We start from the raw sequence: 20,827 nt of genomic DNA, 5'->3' as shown, positions 1-20,827 counted from the left end.
GAAGAGGGAGGGGGGAACCGAGGATGAGGTGAAGGGATGGAGTGGAGAGGTATATGAGACGGGTGTGTGAGCTAGGGGGAGGGAAGCGATATGGAAGGGACAGGGCGACATAGAGGCGATTTGTTTGTGGCTACCCGCAACGGGATAAACGCTCCTGGCTATGGTTAGATAGATAAGTAGATTTCCTGCTAGCTATAAATATCACACAAACGAATTATGATATAAAATTATGTATGTCTCTATCTTTATCTATATCTATCTGCCAATCTGTCGTCTATATATTGTAATACATAAGGTATATATAATATACGTATATTTTACTAAATTTTACGTATAATGTAAACAATATTAAGTTATATATATATATATATATATATATATATATATATATATATATATATATATATATATATATATATATATATATATATATATATATATATATATATATATATATATATATATATATATATATATATATATATATATATATATATATATATATATATATATATATATATATATATATATATATATTTATAGATAGATAGATAGATAGATAGATAGATAGATCTGTACATATATATATATATATATATATATATATATATATATATATATATATATATATATATATATATATATATATTTATATATATATATATATATATATATATATATATATATATATATATATATATATATATATATATATATATATATATATATATATATATATATATATATATATTATATATATATATATATATATATATATATATATATATATATATATATATATATATATATATATATATATTTATATATATGTAATTTAGTACACACCATATAATATACCGTGTATATAACAAATAACACAATACATGTATTATATATGATATATATTATGTATAAAAGTAAATATATAGTAATAGAGGTCTCCAGGCTCCCTTTGGCTCCGCCAAAACCACAAACAGGATAATAACAGCCTCCAAAGACAACAACGCTACTTGCCTGAGTAGTTTCTGTCCAGCTTCGCCGTGACATTGATCACTACAGTTTGCAGTATGAAATTTCCATTTATCTGCATCTATGGGACTGCCATTGTTGTAAAAACCCAGCTAGACAGCAAACTGGGATGATCTCTAGATTTTTTTTTTCTGCCTAAAAACTCCTCAAAAGATCTTTAACATTAAATTTTGGAGTTCGTTGCAATCACTGACTGTTTTTGCGTGACGCTGCATACAGCGTTCGTCAGATGCAATTTTTGAACTTAAACGATGTGCTATTTAAATATTTTACAACGCATGTGGTGAGGAGAAGAGGATTTCGACTGATAAGTGAATTGCAAGACAGTCGACTTTCACTTGTCTGTCTGATAGTAACCATTCTACATTAATTTTGTTGTTTCCCTTTCTCACGTACTCATTACCGACAGTAACCGAAGGAATAGAATTAGAATGATGCTGAGAAAAATAGTTTATAATTGTGCCCTAGTGACCACAGAACCATTCACAGAGCTAGGATGTTCCCCCGGTCCACCAGCTTCAGTGAGCGCGTGAACTTCGTGTGGCTGTGGGTGGGCGGCATGTCGACCCGCGAGATAGCCCGGGAGACGGGCACCAGTGTCCCCACCGTCTGCAGGTGGATTAAGCGCTGGAGACAAGAGGGCCACGTCCTGAACAGACCACGAGGAGGAAGACTAAACAAAAGGAAACATAACATTCATCATTGCTGTCGATGTAAAGCATTGAGCACATTAGACTGTAATATTGCTTCATCCAAAGAAACTGGGAGAGACATAGGACAAACTAACGTTAAGCAAAACTATGAGACAGTGACTCCTTTTATGATATATCACGCGACCTGGATTTTTACATTATTCCCTTAGTTATTGCAGACACTACAGAGTCCTTCCATGAAAATTTTGAAGTCCAGTACTATTATGGATTGATTAACGATGAAGTAAGAACATAAAATATTGATAATGGGTACAACTGTACAGGATACCGATATTGAACTTTAATACATTTCTTTCTATGATAGCAGTTCAGGTGAATGTTATGGCATATCGCATTGAGAGGGATGGAAAATATTCAATTATGCCAAATCCTTCAGGGCATAGGATGATCATCTACCGCTAAGCTTTTCACTCGAAACGTGTATCCTTTATTTCACACTAAACGCATCTCCTTTATTTCACACTTGCCCTCAGGAGAATTTATTTGCTAAAAAGTTACTTTTCTGAAATGGCTTGGTTACAAACAGCCCTCAGTAATTCATTCAGACTAGCCTTCTAAAGATACGTGTATGTCACATACTATATCATCCTCGTGTAGAGGTAAAATTTTGTGTCCATAGCAATAAAAGCTTTAAGGTTTTGCTGGGTCTCAATCTTCCCCTAGAAAAGGACAAGGACCCGTAGCAGTCAGATTTACATCCAGGTCCCTATTTATATTGCTATGTTAAAATGGAGTCAGGGAAAAACTCAACTCGGGTACTTCTAGTTGCGAGATGAATGTACAACAGTTATTCTCCCAGGAAATGAAATCAAGTTCTAGATGTTGTGTTCCTTGACAAAAAGGAACATGTACTCTATGAAGGGATGGATGGCAAATACGCCAAAGTGCAAAGTACTGGCTCAGCTGTTACTTTCAAGGTGCAACTAGGCACACATTATTTACTTCATTTACCTACGGTTGGAAGGAACATTATAATGTGCACCAGAGAGAACGTTGGCTTCCCATACCTCCACTGGACCCGCCCTGACTCCACCACAAATCTGACACTGCCTGAAATTGTCGGTAGTTAGTTAATGCCTTCTGTTGTCCTCTTCCTAACAGCACCTGTAACAACTGCTATGCTGTTTTTACTCTAACCTGGGCCAGGTTTTGGTCCTGTTGCAGTTTATTTCTCATAGGTCAGTAGCAAAAAAGATAGTATTAGCTCTCGACAGCCTTGCCACAGCACCTCTTCGTGATTAGCATCATGCTAGTGTTAATCTATTGTCTTAACTCACTATCGAAGGTTGACAGACGGCAATTTTAGGCCAGGAAAAATTCTATCTATCTATCTATTGCCCGACGCCCTCATCTCGCAAAGGGTGGCCGCAGATAAAACGCCTCCAAGTCGCATTGTCACCCACCATTTGACTACCCTTCCCCCAACTCACTCCCCCCTCCCTCATATACCTCTCAGCTCCATCCCTCCATCTCATTGAAAAGGGTATATTGTAGGTATGCGTACCTTAACAAACATTTCCTGCTGCAGTTGTACCGTGGGTAATCCCGTGCTGGTGGTGGTGTAGTGGTGATGGCAGGTGCTGTGGGAAGACTGTGGTTTGGCCTGCTTGTGTCCTGCCTCACGGTCCACGCCCGCCTGCCCCGATGCTGTGGTATGATATTTGTTTGAATTAGTTATACTTAGTACATTCCAAAATTCGATATTATATGATATAGGCAATTTCGTAACTTGTCTTAAGTTCCCGGTGTCTTGAAGTACTGAAATAAGAGAATTATACCCACATCAAGAGGGTCGAACACAGGCTGAAACAGTTGTATCTCCCCATTAATAGTTTTTCCAAATTTGGGTATAATATTCTTTTCTCATAAATATTTGTCACCATGAAGTAAGAAATGAATATATTTGTTAGATAACATCGTCTAGTACATGAGACCAAACGAGAAATGGAGTTAGGTAGCTATAAATTTCTGTGCCAAAGTTAATGCATAATATGAGCCATTTGGTAAGCATATAAGCTTAAATGTAAATTGCAAATAATAATTAGCAACGTGCTAAAGGAGGTTTTTAATTAAAATGTCAAAATGGGGATTTTGGATCACTTTGCCACAGTGTTAAAACATAAGCAGATTTTCATATATTTTCAAATAGTACTTCATTATTACTGACAATGATTTGTGTTGTGTTGACGTTTTCTTTTGTTGTCACTTTAATCATCATGCTAAGCCACTTTCCCATAAAATACATGCGATGAGAGTGATCCACAAACAGGAGCAATTTAAGTGAAAAGCTATACAATTCTTAGAGTCCCCGAAAAATGGACCACACATCTAAACACTAATCATTCAAGTCTCCAAGTTATTGACATCACCTTACAGACTAAATGATTAACACAATACAGTATTAACATTAACTGTACTTATGGGATAAAGATCAGATGAACTATGAGAGATACCATTTTATTTTGTTTCCGAATTTATGTTTGTTCCAGACCTGACCCAGTCAGCAGCAGAGTTTCATGCTGCACTGGACGTCATGTTGGCCACACAGTCATGCAGGCACTCCTCCGTGTTTGTGGTGACAGATGGCTCGTACTGGACCTCCCTCGTGTCCAGGGTAAGTTTAATTACGCTCCACGTGTTACTTCATTACTTATCGATCTAAAGCAGACGGCAATAATTAGTTGTATGCTAGAAGATGACAAGCTAAAGATGAAATTTTGATGCACCACGGGATGTAGGCATTAGGTGTTGAATGGTTGCTCACTACTTAGCCTTGCGCACTTTCACCAAGTTCTCATGTCCCTGTTCACCTAGCACAGATTAGGTACACTGCTATTGCCAACTAAAGTTCTGTATCTACCGTTTTTCTGTCTACAGTCTTTGATAATTTGTGTCTTGAATCCGAAGCATATGACACAGATGACACTAATCTATGGCTAAATAATCAGTGTCAGTTGCTGTACAATCGCCAGACTGATGTTCATGGCCCTTGGAGACTGAAGTACTGTAGGACAGCCGACAGAACTATCGCTGCCAAATGTATGTTGACGTAAATAGACTGAGCGAATCAAAACAAGAGGGAAGAAACAACCGACTCCTGATACACGCAAACATAAGACACTAACTCCTTCACATGCACCCTGCCATTTCCCTACACACCCCTTCCCAGCCCAACTTAAGTCATCGTGGGATGTTTTCTTGGCTGTAAGCCTCCTAAATGTGCAAGTCAAATCCTACAGTGAACCGTAAAGAACTGGTCATTGTAATTTTAATTTATCATCATATGTAAAAGAAAATTATTTCATAAAGAGAGAGATTAATTGTGGAATGCACTGCTCTGTTTTTATAGTCTGTTCTGTAGTTGTCATTGTTGTTGTTATTGTTGCTGCTGGTGCTGGTGTTGTAACTCCAGGCTTATCTGGACGGGAATCCAGGACAGAAGGATAGTGGCCACTACAACCGGTCACTCCTAGAGATCTTTTGTGGGAGGTTATGCTGAACGACTAAATGGGTTGCTATGGTGTGGTGGATGTGGTGAATTTATTATGGTGTGAAGGCCCGTAATACAGTGTAGGCATAATGGATTGCGAGTTGTGTTTTAGTTTGGTATTGTGGCATATGTTTGCAGCAAATTTAAAGCAGATAAGAAACCGTACGTCTGCAAATGGCATAGCGTATGATAAACGGTAAAAACAATGGAACTGTATGACAAGTGTCACGGCCCAGATTGTGGCGAGAGCCGGCAAGTATCTCTAAAGGAAAAGTACCTTGGTAACTGTCACTGCAGAGGAACTGAAAATCGGACAACGTATGAAATTATGACAGCTTTTTTGTTGATTAACAAAGTAAACAAAAGACTTCTGCTTTATATTACTCATACAATGTAAATATACAAGCACCAAGCTATTACTGGATATTTGTTCGATAGTATAATCAACCTTGCAACAATCAATTTGTGAAACAATTCAACTGATTTCCCTTATATGATTATATGGTTCCTACTAACCAGATATAATAAACAAATGGCATGAGGAGAGGCCTATCCCTGACATCCAATAATTTCATGTGAACACAGATGTATTATACTATACTGTATTGAATTACTGCACATAGTATCTTGTGATTATGCTTTACCATATGCTGTATATCAGACAGCCAAACAAGCAACATGTAAGAAGTACATGATCAAAAAATATTGCCATCTCAAATTTTCTGCACTCATCATAAAGGAAATTCAAGAAAACCTGATCTGTTGGGCCCCACAACAATGTTCTTGCAGAAAGGTCGCTTCTGACGTCGCGAAGCATCGACGTTCCAAGTAATGTTGTCATTGCGGAGTCCCAGACTTCCGACTTGACCACGCCCTTTCTGGCTGCCGTGTTTCAACCGCAACAATGCCAGCTGTTCTTCAAGCAGACCCTCGGTCATCCAACATCCAGTGTGACCTTCTCTCAAGGAGGAATCCCGTGAAGACCTCACATAACACAGATGTCACTTGTGATGAATTATCTGCTGCAAAACGATGTTAACTCGATCAGAAATAAAGAGAAAATGATTCCCTGGGCCTACATACCATAGCACGATTGCTTGCGTTCGCAAAAATAAAGAGTGGCTACTTTGCCTGCCAATGGAAAAGGCATTGGAAACTAGTGCGGCAGCTAAACCTAGTGTGCCATCTCTTGACCTGTAGAAATGTCATTAAATTTGACTATTCTTGACAATATACCCCCCACTCAAAATTTCATTTCTGATTTTATTGTTTCTCTTCCAGATCACACACACACATGAAAGAAAAGGGGATGAATTTGCCTCTATGTCCTAACAAAAATTGCATGCATGTGAGACTTTTAGCAAAATTTGTTGCTCAGGGCATCTACTCAAAAAATCGGCTCCAAAATTGTCCGAGCCTTTGATCACCTCTACTTGAAAATTGTACGACTGCAATGCCAGTGCCCAGCGCATCACTTGTGGATTTTTCATACTAGCCTGAAATAGATATGCTAGTGGGAATTTTTTTTTTTGTGAGGAAGAAGGAACCAATGGCCATGAGCCCGCAGTAACAGTTCCCTCCTAAAGAAAAACAAAATACAATAGAGAGCCAAATTCAAGATCCGATCATTTTGAGATGCCTGGACACTCTGCGTTTCAAAGACTGCAGATCATAGGCAGCAGGAAATACAGACAGAGGGAGACAGTTCCTGAGCTGACCTGTTGCATAAATGAAAGACTGGGAGTAACGGTTAACTCTTGCATTAGACAGTTGGACAGAAAAGAGATGAGAGTTTGCTGCCAGACAGGTGCTACGCGCCAGTCGTAGAGGTGGAGGAATGCAAGAAGACAGTTCAGAGGAGCAGTGACCATTAAAGTAGCGATAGAAAAGAGATAAAGATGCAACAGTGATGCAAAGAGACAGAGATTGAAGGGAGTCAGTAAGAGGAGGAGAGTTAATGAGACGAAAAGCCTTTGACTCCACCTTACCGAGAAGAGCTGTATGTGGGGAGCCTCTCCACACATGAGAGTGTACTCCACACAGGGGAGGATAAAACCCCTGTATAGAGTCAACAATTGTGCAGGGGTAAAGAAAGAGCGGAGTCAGCTTAGCACACCCAATCTCTTGGAAGCAGATTTTACAAGAGATGTAATATGATCTTTCCAAGATAAGTCCCGAGTAAATGAAACCCCAAGCATGTTCAAGGGTGATGCAGGATTAAGCTGAATATTATTAAACATTAGTGGGTATACCTGTGGAAGATTTTGTCAAGTTGATAGGTGTAAGAACTGAGTCTTAGATGCATTAAAAACAACCATATTATTTTTACCCCAGTCAGAGATACGAGCCAAGTCAGACATTAGGTGTGCCATAGCCTCATCCCTTGTTTGTTGAAGTAACTGTTGAGATGGGCGTTGCGGGAACCGAATGGAAAGGTGAAGGGTGGAGTCATCAGCGTATGAGTGGAAAGGGTTAGATGTACAGATTAGAAGATCATTGATGAATAAAAGGAAGAGAGTTGGTAATAGGACAGAGCCCTGAGGAACACCACTGTTGATAGATCTAGGAGAAGAACGATGGCCGTCTACAACAGCGGCCATAGAACGACCAGAAAGGAAGCTAGCGATGAAGACACAGATAGAAGGATAGAAACCGTAGGAGGGCAGTTTGGAAATTAAAGATTTATGCCAGACTCGATCGAAAGCCTTTGAGATGTCAAATGCGATGGCAAAGCTTTCCCCAAAGTCCCGAAAGGAGGATGACCAGGAGTCTGAAAGGTAGGTGAGAAGATCGCCAGTGGAGCGTCCCTGACGGAACCCGTACTGACGATCGGAAAGAAGGTTGTGATATGAAAGATGCCTTAAAATTTTTCTTTTGAGAATTGACTCGAAAACTTTTGAAATAAAGGACGTTAAAGCAATTGGAGGATAGTTGGAGGGTTGGGAGTGGTCACCCTTCTTTAGGACTGGCTGAATGAGAGAAACTTCCAGCAAGAAGGAAAGGTAGAAGTTGACAGACAAAGGCGAAAGAGTTTGCCTAGGCAGGGTGTAAACAAAGAAGCACAGTTCTTGAGAACAAGAGGAGGTACTCCATCAGGCCCATATGCCTTGTTAGTACTGAGGCCAGTGATGGCAGAAAATACATCAACTGAAGAAATTTTAATGTCAGCCATGAGGAAGTCAGAGGGGGGAAGTGATGGAGGAACAGCACCGGAATCGTCTAAGGTTGATTTGGAGGAGAAAGTCTGTGCAAAGAGATCTGCTTTACCAGTAGAAGAAATAGCTACAGAACCATCAGGGTAGAAAAGAGGAGGGAAGGATGATGAGGTAAAGTTGTTAGAAAGATTTTTGGCAAGGTGCCAGAAGGAGCGAGAAGAATTCGAGTTGGAGAGTTGAGAGCATTTAGTATGGATGAAATTATTTTTAGTAGAGCGAAGAACAGACTTAGCACGATTCCGGGCAGAAACGTAAAGATGATGTGATTCAGGGGTGGGTTGGCTCCGGTACCTTTTGTAGGCCCTCTCCTTGTTGTGGACAGCATTAGAACGAGCGTGATTAAACCAAGGCTTTCTTGCGTTAGTCAAAGGATATGAGAAAGGAATGTATGCTTCCATGCCCGAGAGAATAACCTCCATAATGCACAAGGCACACTCAGATGGCTCCCGGCCATGGAAGCAATAATCATTCCAGGGAAAATCAAAGAAGTACTGCCTGAGGGCCTCCCAGTCCGCGGCTCCAAAATGCCACAGACGACGTTTCCCTGGAGGGTCCACAGGCCGTATTGCAGTGATAGGACAGGTTAAGGTAATAAGGTTGTGATCAGAGGAGCCCAACGGAGAGAAAAGATTAACAGAGTAAGCAGAAGGATTAGTTGTCAGGAAGAGGTCAAGTATGTTGGAGCTCTCTTCAAGGCGGTCAGGGATACGGGTAGGGTGCTGTACCAGCTGCTCTAGGTCATTAAGGATAGAAAAGATGTAGGTTTGTTCCCAGGTGGATCCATGAACCTTCTCCCATGTAAGATGTATGTGAACTTCTTGACAGTCCACGACAGCACAAGACACTCACTTTCATCTATGGGGTACAGGCGTTCACGACTGTGCAATTTACAACTAACGAAACAGATAGGGAAAAGGGTTCCCTCATGCACCTGCATCAGCACAGCACCGATGTCGACATCGGACGCATCCATTCGTAACACGAACTCCTTGCTTGTGTCAGGCACCCTAAGTATCGGAAAATTACTTAGTCTATTCCAAAGAGTCTGGAAAGCATGTTCATGAACATCATTCCACACGACCTTCACTGGTGCATCCTCCTTCGTAAAGTCAGTCAGTGGAGCTGCAATGGTAGACCTGTTAGGTATGAATTTATGATAATAACCTTCCAACCCTAAGAATGATCGTACTTCCTTCTTGGTTGTCGGCTGTGATGCTGACATCACATGGTTGATCTTCTCTGGTGTAGGTTTGACTTCACCTTTCCCAACGATGTGGCCCAGAAACTCAACCGAACTGCATGCGATGTGACACTTGGTTGGCCTAGCTGTCAGATGGCTTCACGCAACCTGGTGAGTACACGACGAACGTTGTCGACATGTTCATCCCACGACGAGCTATAGATGAGAATGTCTATATATAGTGTACAGCGTGGGGAAGTCCATGTAGCAAGCTCCTCATCATTCTCGTAAAAAGAGCTGGGGCATTAACCAGGCTGAATGGAAGAACTCTAAATTGGTATTGGCCATCCGGGGTCACGAATGCAGTCTTCCCTCTGTCTTCTTCAACAACCGATATCTGCCAATACCCCTTTGAAATGTAAACTTTTGTGAAAAATTTTACTTCTCCAACGTCAGTGATGGTCTCCTCCATATTTGGTATGGGCTCATTGTCGATCATGGTTATAGCGTTGATCTTCCGATAGTCTACACAGAATCGGTTTTTACCCTCTCTTTTCTTCACAATGACAACTGGTGATGCATAGGGTGAGGTCGACTTCTCGACGATTCCCATCTTCATCATCGTTTCCACTTCATTCCTGATCGTTTCTCGTAGTGACTGGGACACAGGATAAGGACGAGAACAGATGTGCTCATTGGATGTCAGCTCGATGGTGTGGGAAATTATGTCCGTCCTGCCTGGAACATCAGTGAGCACATCTCCAAACTCTTTCATGAGTTTCTTAATTTGCACCCTCTTATCGTCATCCAAATCATCTCCATACTTGAGATCATTGACATCCTCAGTCTGCTCTATCGACGGAAATGTGATTCCTGCCGAGCCATCATCCAATTCGCGTTCGACCACGACCTGAATTGCACTACCTTGTACCCATGTAAGAGTTGACATTGGTTCCATCGTCACTTGTCCTCTCGATGTATCTCTTTAGGAGATTTGCGTGGTACATCTTCTCATGTCCATCCACCATCAACTTGTAGTCATTACGGATGACTCTTCTCACCACATCATAAGATCCTCTCCAATTCATGATCAACTTGTTGGTGCTAGTGGGTAGTAGCAGAAGAACTCGATCCCCACATTCAAATCTCTTCTCCTTTGTTCTGACGTCCAAGTGTCGCTTGTACTTCATTGAGGCCTTCGTCAGCTCCTTCCTCGCCATCTCACATGTTGAAGTCAGTCGTTCCTGTAAGTCAATAACATACTGGTAAGTGGTTTTGATTTCGTTTTCAGGGACATTACCAGACCACAGTTCCTTCAGTATGGTAATCGTCCCTCGAACAGTCCTACCATACATTACCTCAAAGTGGGAATACCCTAAACTCTCGTGGGGTTCTTCTCGGTATGAGAAAAGCAATGCTGGTAAGTACCTGTCCCAATCTTGGGGATGCTCTTGGCACATCCTACGAAGTATTGGCTTCAATGTTCAATTGAAACGTTCACATGCCCCATTTGCCATTGGGTGGTATGGTGTGGTATGAAACTGGCTAACTCCAAGTGAACAAGCAGCTTCCTTCATAATCCCCGACACAAACTGTGTTCCTTTATCTGATAAGATCTCATTAGGTACACCTAAGTATGAAAATACTTCAACCATAGCCTCTGCTAACTGCTTCAATGCGTGGCAGGGCAACTGCCTCGGGGTATCATGTAGCTAGATCTACGAAAGTGAGTATATATCGATTTCCTTGGTTGGAAACAGGCTGTACTGGTCCTACCAAATCTACAGCGACTCATTTAGAACAAGTGTCTATCAATGGGGTTGTAACAAGCGGTACATTACCAATCTTCCCTTGTGGCATGGTATGCTGTCATCGCATGAGGTGCAGTATCTTCTGATGTCATTTTGAAGTCCTGGCCAAAAGAACTGTGTTAGGATCCTATCAGTTGTCTTCCTAGTCTTGAGAAGTCCTGCAAGGGCGGAATCATGAGCTAGGTGGAGGACTTGGGTCTGGGATGGCTTCCGTACGGTGAACTGGTTGATCGTCTTCCCGTGGTTAATCGCAGGTGATCTGTATTCATGAAAAAGAATACCATCCTTGAAAAAAAATAGTATTTCATTTCCCCTCCCTACAATTTTCGAATTACCTGTTGCTGCAATCTCCCTCAGTTTCTCTAATGACTAGTCAGCTTGTTAGGCAGCGATGATCTCTTCTAGAGTGGCTCCTGTCTCTGGCTGATCTGCTGATCCTAATCATCTCAGAAGTCGATCTTTACGCCTTCTCATTCCTCTCATTTCAACACTTGCTCCATGCTGAACAGGTTCTATTGCATGTGTTCCACTTGGTTCCCTCTCCATGCTGATGACTGTCTCATCATTGGCTTGAAGTGTCTGCTGCTCCGCAGCTGCGGATATAGAGGGTCCCCTTCGTCCTGCAGTTTCTCCGTCGATGTCATCCGGACGATCAGCTTGAAGAGGCACGTCCTCCTCCTTGGTGACAGTCTTGTCCACCACGTCCAATGCATCCATCCTGCAGAGTGGCACATCTCCAGGCTCTCTTTCACCTCTTACATTACCAATGATTAAGTCATACAGAGGGTTATCCATACATAATTCTTTCACTTCACCAGTGAAACAGAGAGTACACACTTGTATCTCTGCTATGGGAACTACTTTAATAGTCCCGTCAATAAGAAAACATGTTTGGTGTTCTCCAGTGAGTTGTGCCTGCTGCACCAATGCAGTCTGAACTACGACACTGCTACAACCAGTGTGTCTTAGTGCTACAATTTTCTTGCCATTCAACACTCCATTGCATACGGGCATGTGTGTACCCATTGTGCACCCTGCACAAAGCATAGGAATCTCATGATCACAAGCACGTTTTGCCATCGCCACATCGGGATCTACAGTGTACTTTACGGCTGATTCAACATCTTCCGGGCATACTCCTACTATGCACGCCTTCATAGGCGTCTCTTGCCATTCATTACCTTTGTATGCGGCCTTAGAATGACCCCTCTTGTGCTCAGGACATTGCCAAACAAAATGTCCAGACTTGTGGCAAGCATAACATAGACGTTTGTCGCGTGTCAACCCACGGCATTTCTCACTACCTTGGTCCTTAGCAAAAGAACCATGTGCAATACGATATTGCTCCACTATCGTAACCAACTCTTGAACATCTGCAGGATTTCTCTCACGCAGAAAAGTGGACTAAGCATGATCAGAAGATTCACATAGTGTATGTGTTTGCGTACAAGCATATCTAGCAGTGTGTCAAAGGTCTTAGCCTTACCACTCAAATTGGTGCTACGCGTAACATAACCAGTCAGCCGTGCTGTGAACTGGTGATACGATTCATCACATCACTTCTGTGCTTCACGAAATTGCTTCCAATTGCCTTCACTCTTAGCAGCAAAATGCCTTAAAAGCAAGCGTTTCAGAAGAACATAATCGCTTGCATCTTGTGCAGTCATTGATGCATAAACATTGAGGGCGGTGCCGGTAAGCAAATTCCCTAAAGCAGCAGCCCAGCCTTCTTCATGCCATTGACTGAGAGTGGCATTCTGCTCCAAACACTCAATGTATGCATCGAACTCGTCAGTGTCAATGCGGAATGCTGGCATGCAAGGAACTGCACTGTGAAACCCTCCAATAGAAATCCCGCTATCGGACTTACACTCGCTTATTATCAAGTCAAGCATTTTTTGCTTAGTAATCTCTTCCAGTTTCATTTTGCTCATCTTCCCTCTTGAGTTTGTGCTCCTCCCTAGCTAACTGTTCCTCGGTATGCATGGCTTCTAGCCCTCTGTCTCTTTCTGCAAAAGCAAAGTAAAGAAACTGTGTCTCGTCTAGACCAAATTCTTTACCAAGTTTAATGTACACCTCTAAATCCATTGTCTTATCCAGTCTTCAGGTTCTGCTCGACAGAAAACCAAAATTCTTCTCTTTTGCTCCCGGACAGGCCCCCACATGTAACGGCCCAGATTGTGGTGAAAGCCGGAAAGTATCTCTAAAGGAAAAGTACCTTGGTAACTGTCACTGCAGAGGAACTGAAAATCAGACAACATATGAAATTATGACAGCTTTCTTGTTCATTAACAAAGTAAACAAAAAGCTTCTGCTTTATATTACTATTAAAGTGTAAATATACAAGCACCAAGCTATTACTGGATATTTATTGGATACTATAATCAACCTTGCAACAATCAATTTGTCAAACAATTCAACTGATTTCCTTTATATGATTATATGGTTCCTACTAACCAGATATAATAAACAAACGGCATGAAGAAAGGCTTATCCCTGACATCCAATAATTTCATGTGAACACATGTATTATACTATGCTGTACTGAATTACTGCACATAGTATGTTGTGATTATGCTTTACCATATGCTGTATATCAGACAGCCAAACAAGCAACATGTAAGAAATACATGACCAAAAAATATTGCCATCTCAAATTTTCTGCACTCATCATAAAGGAAATTCAAGAAAACCTGATCTGTTGGGCCCTATGACAATGTTCTTGCAGAAAGGTCGCTTCTGACGTCGCGAAGCATCGACGTTCCAAGTAATGTTGTCATTGCGGAGTCCCAGACTTCCGACTTGACCACGCCCTTTTTGGCTGCAACCCCAACGATGCCAACCATTCTTCAAGCAGACCTTCGGTCATCCAACATCCAGCGTGACTCTCTCTCAAGCAGGAGTCCCGTGCAGACGTCACATAACAGATGTCACTTGTGATGAATTATCTGCTGCAAAACGATGTTAACTGGATCAGAAATAAACGGAAAGTGGGTCCCTGGGCCTGCATGCCATAGCACGATCGCTTGCATTCGCAGAAATAAAGAGTGGCTGCTTTGCCTGCCATTGGAAAAGGCATTGGAAACTAGTGTGGCAGCTAAACCTAGTGCACCATCTCTTGGTCTGTAGAAATGTTATTAAATTTGACTTCGTGACAATAAAATTATCCAACCCTCCTCTGGAATAACTGGCAAATAGCCGCACTAGAATGTAACAGGGCAGGTAGAAGTGAACGACAGGTCTAATAATGTATTCCATTGGTACAGGATATGCCTAAGCTGCGAGCTCCCTGGGGTCTGGGAGTTTTCGAAGGCAAGATTCATGCTCAAGACCACAACACAACTCGGGAACATCTTATCAAGGTCGTCAGTGATGCTCAGCGGGTAGGTTGTGCGACAATATATTAATGATTACCAAAAACATAATCTCACTAGTAGCTCTATCCTAGCAAATACAATGAAACTTTTATACTTATACCAAGCACAAAACTGAGTGGAACTCGCATCCCTAATTTAGTTTCCCCCATACTTAAACCTACAGCAATTCAAGTCCAACTGCTGCTGATTTTTTTTCTTAGTGAATGGAGGAAACTTTATATAGATATAATTTATTTTCTTTTCATTGTTCATCTCCTGTATATGTAAAAAAAAAAAAATGTGCCCTCAGTACTAACAAAATCGCATTTTGTCTTTCCTTCAGCTTCTTTGGAAAAATAAGAGTATTTACAAACTTTTGGCCTGAAGTTCGACTATAATTTAACTCAAGTCGTTTCCTTTAAGTTTCCCGTTTGTAGTTTACTGCACACACACACACACACACACACACACACACACACACATTCATATTACATATATATATATATATATATATATATATATATATATATATATATATATATATATATATATATATATATATATATATATATATATATATATACTGTAAAATGACCCAGAAGGACTGAGTAAATAAATAGTGTAAAATCGCAAACTGAAGTTCACAGTAGCTGATAGTGAAATATTATGGAACCCCAGACGCATACCTTCTAATATGCACACCTAAATTCTTCATTTTGTATAAACTTACTATTTTCTCTCTCTCTGTCTCTGTCTCTGTCTCTCTCTCTCTCTCTCTCTCTCTCTCTCTCTCTCTCTCTCTCTCTCTCTCTCTCTCTCTCTATCTATCTATCTTTGTACACATCAACAACACTGGATCGACTTTTTTTTTTTTTGCCTCACTTTCTTCGCATATGATTATAATCTACTTTTATGTCGTGACTGTGTATTGGTGTTACAATGTTTACTTTGTTATGCCCCAAGCTCGAACTAAGCTAAAAAAAAAAAAGTCTGATATGGTATTTGTGGTTATTATGGGATTACTATAGAATTCTTGTACGCTATGACTTAGTGGCATAAAATAATATTGTAGAGTAGCTCAGATAACTGGGTCGGTATTACAGACTACGAGTATGTTGTTCTTAAAGCTGCATGATAAAGTCATACCGGTAAAGGTTTTTCAAAAGAAAATATGAGTTCAGAAATAAAATGATGTTATGGGGGTGTCACGGTGTGTTCTTAGCCCTTATTTTATCACCAAAAGGGATAAGGTAAAGCTTACAAGAAAACTGACTTAACTTTACTGTACATTATAACATACACAACCAAAGAAGATACCAGGATTCGTTTTACAACAGGAGGATTCATATAGGTCTCAGAATACAAATATAAAACTAGTTATTTCTTACCTAACCAGAATACACTCAGTGGAGGCTAAGTACTCACAAAGCTCGTGGAAACTTGGAGACTTCGGTGATACAATCCAGATATAAATCACACACTAGTGTAAATGGAGGAGTGAACCAAAAATGGGAAATGGAGCACAAACAGTGTGTTTTAATATCAAAGACTCGTATTGAGTATTGTGTGAAAATATGTGAAAAGTGCAACAGAATGTGACAAAAGTGTAACATGACAGTAAATGGCAAAATGTGAACAAATGTTTACAAAATGAGACAAAATGTTTGAAGAAAAATGTAAATAAAAATGTGTCTCTCTCTTACATCGTCCTCGAGCTTATAAAGCAGACTTACTCCGCCTCTCTCAGCTAACTAACCACTAGGTTGTCATAAGAATAATATCTGTCCATACAGAGACAATAGAGGCACCTGCTACGAATGGGAGCCTTACACATTTTTCACAAAACCAATGACGTGCCATCAAGAAAGTAGAGAAAGCATTATTTAGGCTTCTAATGGCAAATACCCTCGTTTTGCTCCTCCCACACTATAAGTTACACCCACTAGTTCAAGGACAAGAAGGTTGCCTGCGCAGTTTATGGGAAAAACAACTAGTGTGTTATCAGTCCAGAAGGCAAAATTGACCGCTGAGTAAATACAGCTGGGGATAAGGGCTACCCTTACAGCCAACAAAACTGATAAGGAAAAAGATTTATCTTCTTAATGGCTCGCCTGTCTCCTTATGTTATCACTTTATCTTCTACATCACCCATTCGGTGCTGGGGTAACTATGCCAGTGACACCTCCCTTCCTGAGAGAAGAAATTTCTGGATACTGTACAATTAAGTTCTGGACAGGTAATCTGCTAAAACATTACTTTCACCTTTTACATGTCTCACATCAAGCGCGTATTCCTGCAAAAATAGGGCCCTCCGGATCAATCCAAGAGTTTTGTCCTTAAACCGGGACAAAAATTTCAGAGGGTAGTGATCAGTGTACACTACAACATCACCTGACCCTGTACCAACATACACAGAGAATTGTTGAACGACAAGTATGAGTGCAAGGAGTTCTTTCTCAATAGTTCAATAATTTCTCTGGGCCTTATTGAACTTTTTGCTAAAATAGCACACAGGCATCTCAAAGTCTTGATCATTATCCTGAAGCAAAACTGCGCCAGCCCCTAGGCCACTGGCATCAACAGCTAATTTAAAGGGTTTGTCAAAATTGGGAGCTTGAAGCACTGGGTGACTTGACAGGATGGCTTTGACTTTAGAATAGACATCGTCACATTCTGGCGTCCACTCATACTTGACTCCATTTCTTAAGAAATCAGTGAGGGGAGCTATAAGCTCAGAGAAGGTCAGGACAAAATGTCTGTAGTACCCTACCGTACGCAAGAATCTTTGCAACTCTCTCTTATTTTTGGGTTGGCGGGAATTGACAATGGCCTGAACAAATCAGGTGGACTCACTTGGCCAAAAGCGACCACATAGCCTAGGTACAGCACTTGAGCCCTCACAAATTCACATTTAGTTAAATTAAGTACTAAATTAGCAGAGGACAGTCTCTGCAGCAAGGCATCTAGTTGGTTCGAGTGTTGTTCCCAGGTGTCACTAAAAATAACATCATTAACTTATGTAACACAACCATCCAAGTCCTTGGTGGGATCATTCATGACCCTCTGGAAGGTGGCAGGAGCATTCTTCATACCATAGGGCATGACCTTACATTTATAAGTATTGCCACCAACCACAAAACAGGAAATTTCTTGGGCCCTTTCTGATTGGGACTTGCCAATATCCTGTCATCAAATCTAATTTTGTGATAAACTTAGCACTGCCTGTCACATCCACACAATCATCTACTCTAGGAAGTGGGTAAGTATCAGTCTTGGTAAGGGAGTTGACGAGTTGACTTTCCAATAATCAATACAAAGCAATGTGACCCATCAGGTTTTGGAACCTCTATGACCGGGGAGCACCACTCACGTTGACAGGACTTGATTAACCCTTGCTGCAACATGTAGTTCAGTTCCTCTTGAATGATGGTCTGCTTCTGAGGACTACCCCGGTAGGGGGACTGCTTTACAGGGCTGGCATCTCAACTCGACTGCCGACACCACGCATGCAGCACTTGGGGGATCCACGTCTCGTCTGTGATACTCCTTCAACATATTTACATGGCACAATCTTTGTTCCTTCCTCCAGTCTAGGGTAAAATGAAATAATTTACTTCACCTACCCTCTTCTCCAGTAAATAAGGGCCTGCAAAACTTGCCTGCAGAGACTGATTATGAATGGGAAGCAAGACAAGAACTTGATCATCTGGGTGAAACATTCTGTTCCTAACTTTCTTAGAGTGGTCATACCACCTCTTCATCTTCTCCTGAGATGACTCCAAGTGTGCCCTGGCTACTTCCATACTATAGGCCAGTCTTTCTTTAAATTTTAACACATAGTCTAGCAAGTTAATTTGATTATCATCCTTGACCCATTGTTCTCTGAGGAGTTTAAGAGCTTTTACTTCATGGCCAAATATTAACTGAAATGGGGAGTAGCCCAAAGACTCACTCGGCGCCTCTCTGGTTGCAAAAAGTAGGAAAGGTAAACACTTGTCCCATTCCTTTTCATCAACACATAGTGTTCTGAGTATATTCTTCAAAGTTTGGCAATACCTCTCTAATGCACCCTGACTCTGAGGATGATATGCTGAGGAAGTGATCTGGGAGATTCCTAATTCCTTAAGGGTTTGTCTGAACAGTTTGGAATCAAAATTACTGCCTTGATCTCATTGAACTTCCTCAGGAAGACCAAAACGGGTAAAGGATGTCAGCATCTCTTTTACAACCAATTTAGCTGAAATTTTTCTCAAAGGAATGGCTTCAGTATATCTAGTGGCCATGTCTAACATTGTGAGGATGCACTGGTGGCCTGAAGAGGTTTTAGGCAAAGGGCCAACAATGTCCACAAGGACTCTAGTGAATGGGTCCTTAAACACAGGTAGAGGAATCAAAGGACCCGCAGGGATGGGTTTATTGCTCTTACCGACTAGCTGACAGGTGTGACATGACCTACAGAGCCTGTAGACATCTCGACGGATTCCAGGCCAGTAAAAATGCTGCCAGACGAGGGAGAGAGTCTTCCTCACCCCTAAGTGACCTGCCAAAGACGAGTCATGAGCAATGGACATAATTTTTTGCCTTTAGGGTCTTGGAACCACCACCTATGTACAGTCTCCCACTCGTTATCTTGAGGAACACTAGGAGGTCTCCATCTTCACATTAACACGTTCTTTGGCCTTAAATAATAACACTCTGTCAGTTCAGACTCACATTCATCTTCCCTAACTGCTGAGTCATTATGTGGGTTAGATCTTTGTGTATCAGCTAACTTTGCACTTGTATCACTCTGGGGAGAATCATCAACCTCTGATTCCTTTAACTGGGCAAAAAAGGTATCACCAAGCCCAATATCATGATCAGCATTGCCAGTGCCATTACTGTCAACATTCTCATGGCGGGCTTTTGCCATCATAGCACTAGTTACAGCACATGCAGGGAACAATTTAGGACATGTACCTTCCAACTCTTTAATCCTATCCTCACTCAAGGGAGTTTTTGACAAACAGGGAACAACACTAACCTGTCCTCCCACCAAGTCATTACCCAAAAGGAAAGTGACCCCTTGTACAGGAAGCTGGTCAACAACACCCACAATAACCAGTAACTAACTCTGACTAGAGCTTCACCTCAACTAGGGGAACAGATACAAACTCAGCTATACCGTGCAACAAGACACATTCATTAGGGTCAGCTAAATCAACAATCCCCTTCAACATTAGTGACTGTGAAGATCCTCTGTCTCTTATTATAGTGACTTCCTTCACACTTTTTCCATCAACTAAAACAAACCCCTTAGATATGAAGTTAGCAAATAAAATGATCTGGGAAGGAATCACTTCGTGAACTGCCTGGGGGAGGACACTCAGATGGAGTCTTATTATCACTCTCACCTGAACCTGACGGCTGCACTGCTCCAGTCTTACTAGTTTCTAACAATGGCTCTACAGGAGTCTGTCTGTCCACCACTGACGGCTCCACTCTGGCCTTATTAACAATATGCACCTGCTGGGGTTGTGTCTGACTACCGCTAACAATATCTGTGGGTGGCTGCTCTCTGTTGGTGTCAAAAGATCTAATTAAGTGTTTACCAAAGTAACAGGTTTCACACTGAAATGTTTCCCTCGTTTTTTCCAGCACCAATCCTCCAAGTGCCCGGTTTTCTGGCAATACTGGCAAAACCTGACACTTTTTCTTGACCCTCTGGCAACAGTGTCCTCACTTGCTTTCGTGGAATTTAATTATTCTGGGGTTGCAGTGTTCCCTCTAGTGGCGATTGACATTAACTTGCCTTTACCAGAAGAAGGGTTCACAAAAAATGGTTGGTTCACTCTCCTACCCTTAACAAATGAGTAAGGCTTACGTTCATGCTTATGAATTATACTATAATCATCTGCTACAACAGCAGCCTCAGCTAGGGTATCTAAATCTTTCTCCACTAGGTATGTAGCCACAGCCCTATCTATCTTACCAGTGAAGTTCTCCAAGATCATTAATTCTTTAAGTTTACAGAAATCATCAATTTTCTTAGAA

At 41.1% G+C, this 20,827-nt stretch overlaps 1 protein-coding gene across 1 annotated transcript; it reads right to left on the bottom strand.

The window, feature by feature from the left end:
* Nucleotides 1-10,547: 10,547 nt before the first annotated feature.
* Nucleotides 10,548-11,087, bottom strand: LOC145398701 (uncharacterized). The gene has a single exon (XM_080271503.1). It carries the CDS (start codon nucleotides 11,085-11,087, stop codon nucleotides 10,548-10,550), a length of 540 nt encoding a protein of 179 aa, XP_080127629.1.
* Nucleotides 11,088-20,827: the final 9,740 nt, after the last annotated feature.

This window comes from Coenobita brevimanus, chromosome 46 (assembly GCF_032717465.1).
Source record: "Coenobita brevimanus isolate Jiangsu-jjx chromosome 46, ASM3271746v2, whole genome shotgun sequence".
Classification (NCBI taxonomy): Eukaryota; Metazoa; Arthropoda; class Malacostraca; order Decapoda; family Coenobitidae; genus Coenobita; species Coenobita brevimanus.
The sequence above is the reverse complement of the archived record's forward strand: the minus strand, read 5'-3'. Positions and strand labels throughout refer to the sequence as shown.